The 645-nt window shown below is 37.2% G+C and overlaps 1 protein-coding gene across 1 annotated transcript in view; it reads right to left on the reverse strand.

The window, feature by feature from the left end:
* Positions 1 to 302, reverse strand: part of LOC104741403 — a 3,973-nt gene extending 3,671 nt beyond the window's left edge. Inside the window, exon 1 of the mRNA XM_010462262.2 lies at positions 102 to 302. Coding sequence (XP_010460564.1) covers positions 102 to 147 — 46 coding nt within the window. The 5' untranslated portion in view covers positions 148 to 302. The remainder of the gene's footprint in view (positions 1 to 101) is intronic.

A 645-nucleotide genomic window follows, 5' to 3' on the forward strand; every position in this document is an offset into this window, starting at 1 on the left:
GTGATTCCTTTGTTTAGAGTAACGAAGCGACAAAACCCACGAGGATTAAAACCAAAAAGTTACAACATTTATGCTAAAAGGAGAGAATCAAAGAGACTTACGAGCAGGAGGGAACCAGTCGGTGCTTGGGTAAGAAGCGGACATCATAGAAAGAATCAGCCAATCGGAGCCAAAGAGACGAACTACAGATAAAGTAAACGAGCGAGAGCGAGAGCGAGAGAGAGAGAGAGAGAAGAATCTGTAGCTACGGAATTGGAAGGTGTCGATTTTTTGAGGATTTGTGTGTTGTGGTGAGACGACGCATGGAAATTCGTAATAAAATCATTTTAATTAATTAATTAATTAAATTTTAATTGTGATTCATTTCTTTAATTTGATTGGTTTACTACACAGTGTACTTAAGCGCAGCGGATGCATGTAAGAGATACATTTATCCTTTACCCTTTAGGTACTCTATCTAGTTCGAAGCCAATGTTACGAAATGTTCAATTTAGTGGTATCGGAAATTTCTTATAAGAAGAATAAAGGAATGGGTCACCTAACCTGATTAAGAAGGTCCAAGTTAAAGATAGAGAACAAATTCCTTGGAAGGAGCCATCCTAGTTCATTCCTGACAGGATTAATCGACTGTTTTTTTTTTTTTTT

The sequence above is a fragment of the Camelina sativa genome, chromosome 14, assembly GCF_000633955.1.
Source record: "Camelina sativa cultivar DH55 chromosome 14, Cs, whole genome shotgun sequence".
Classification (NCBI taxonomy): Eukaryota; Viridiplantae; Streptophyta; class Magnoliopsida; order Brassicales; family Brassicaceae; genus Camelina; species Camelina sativa.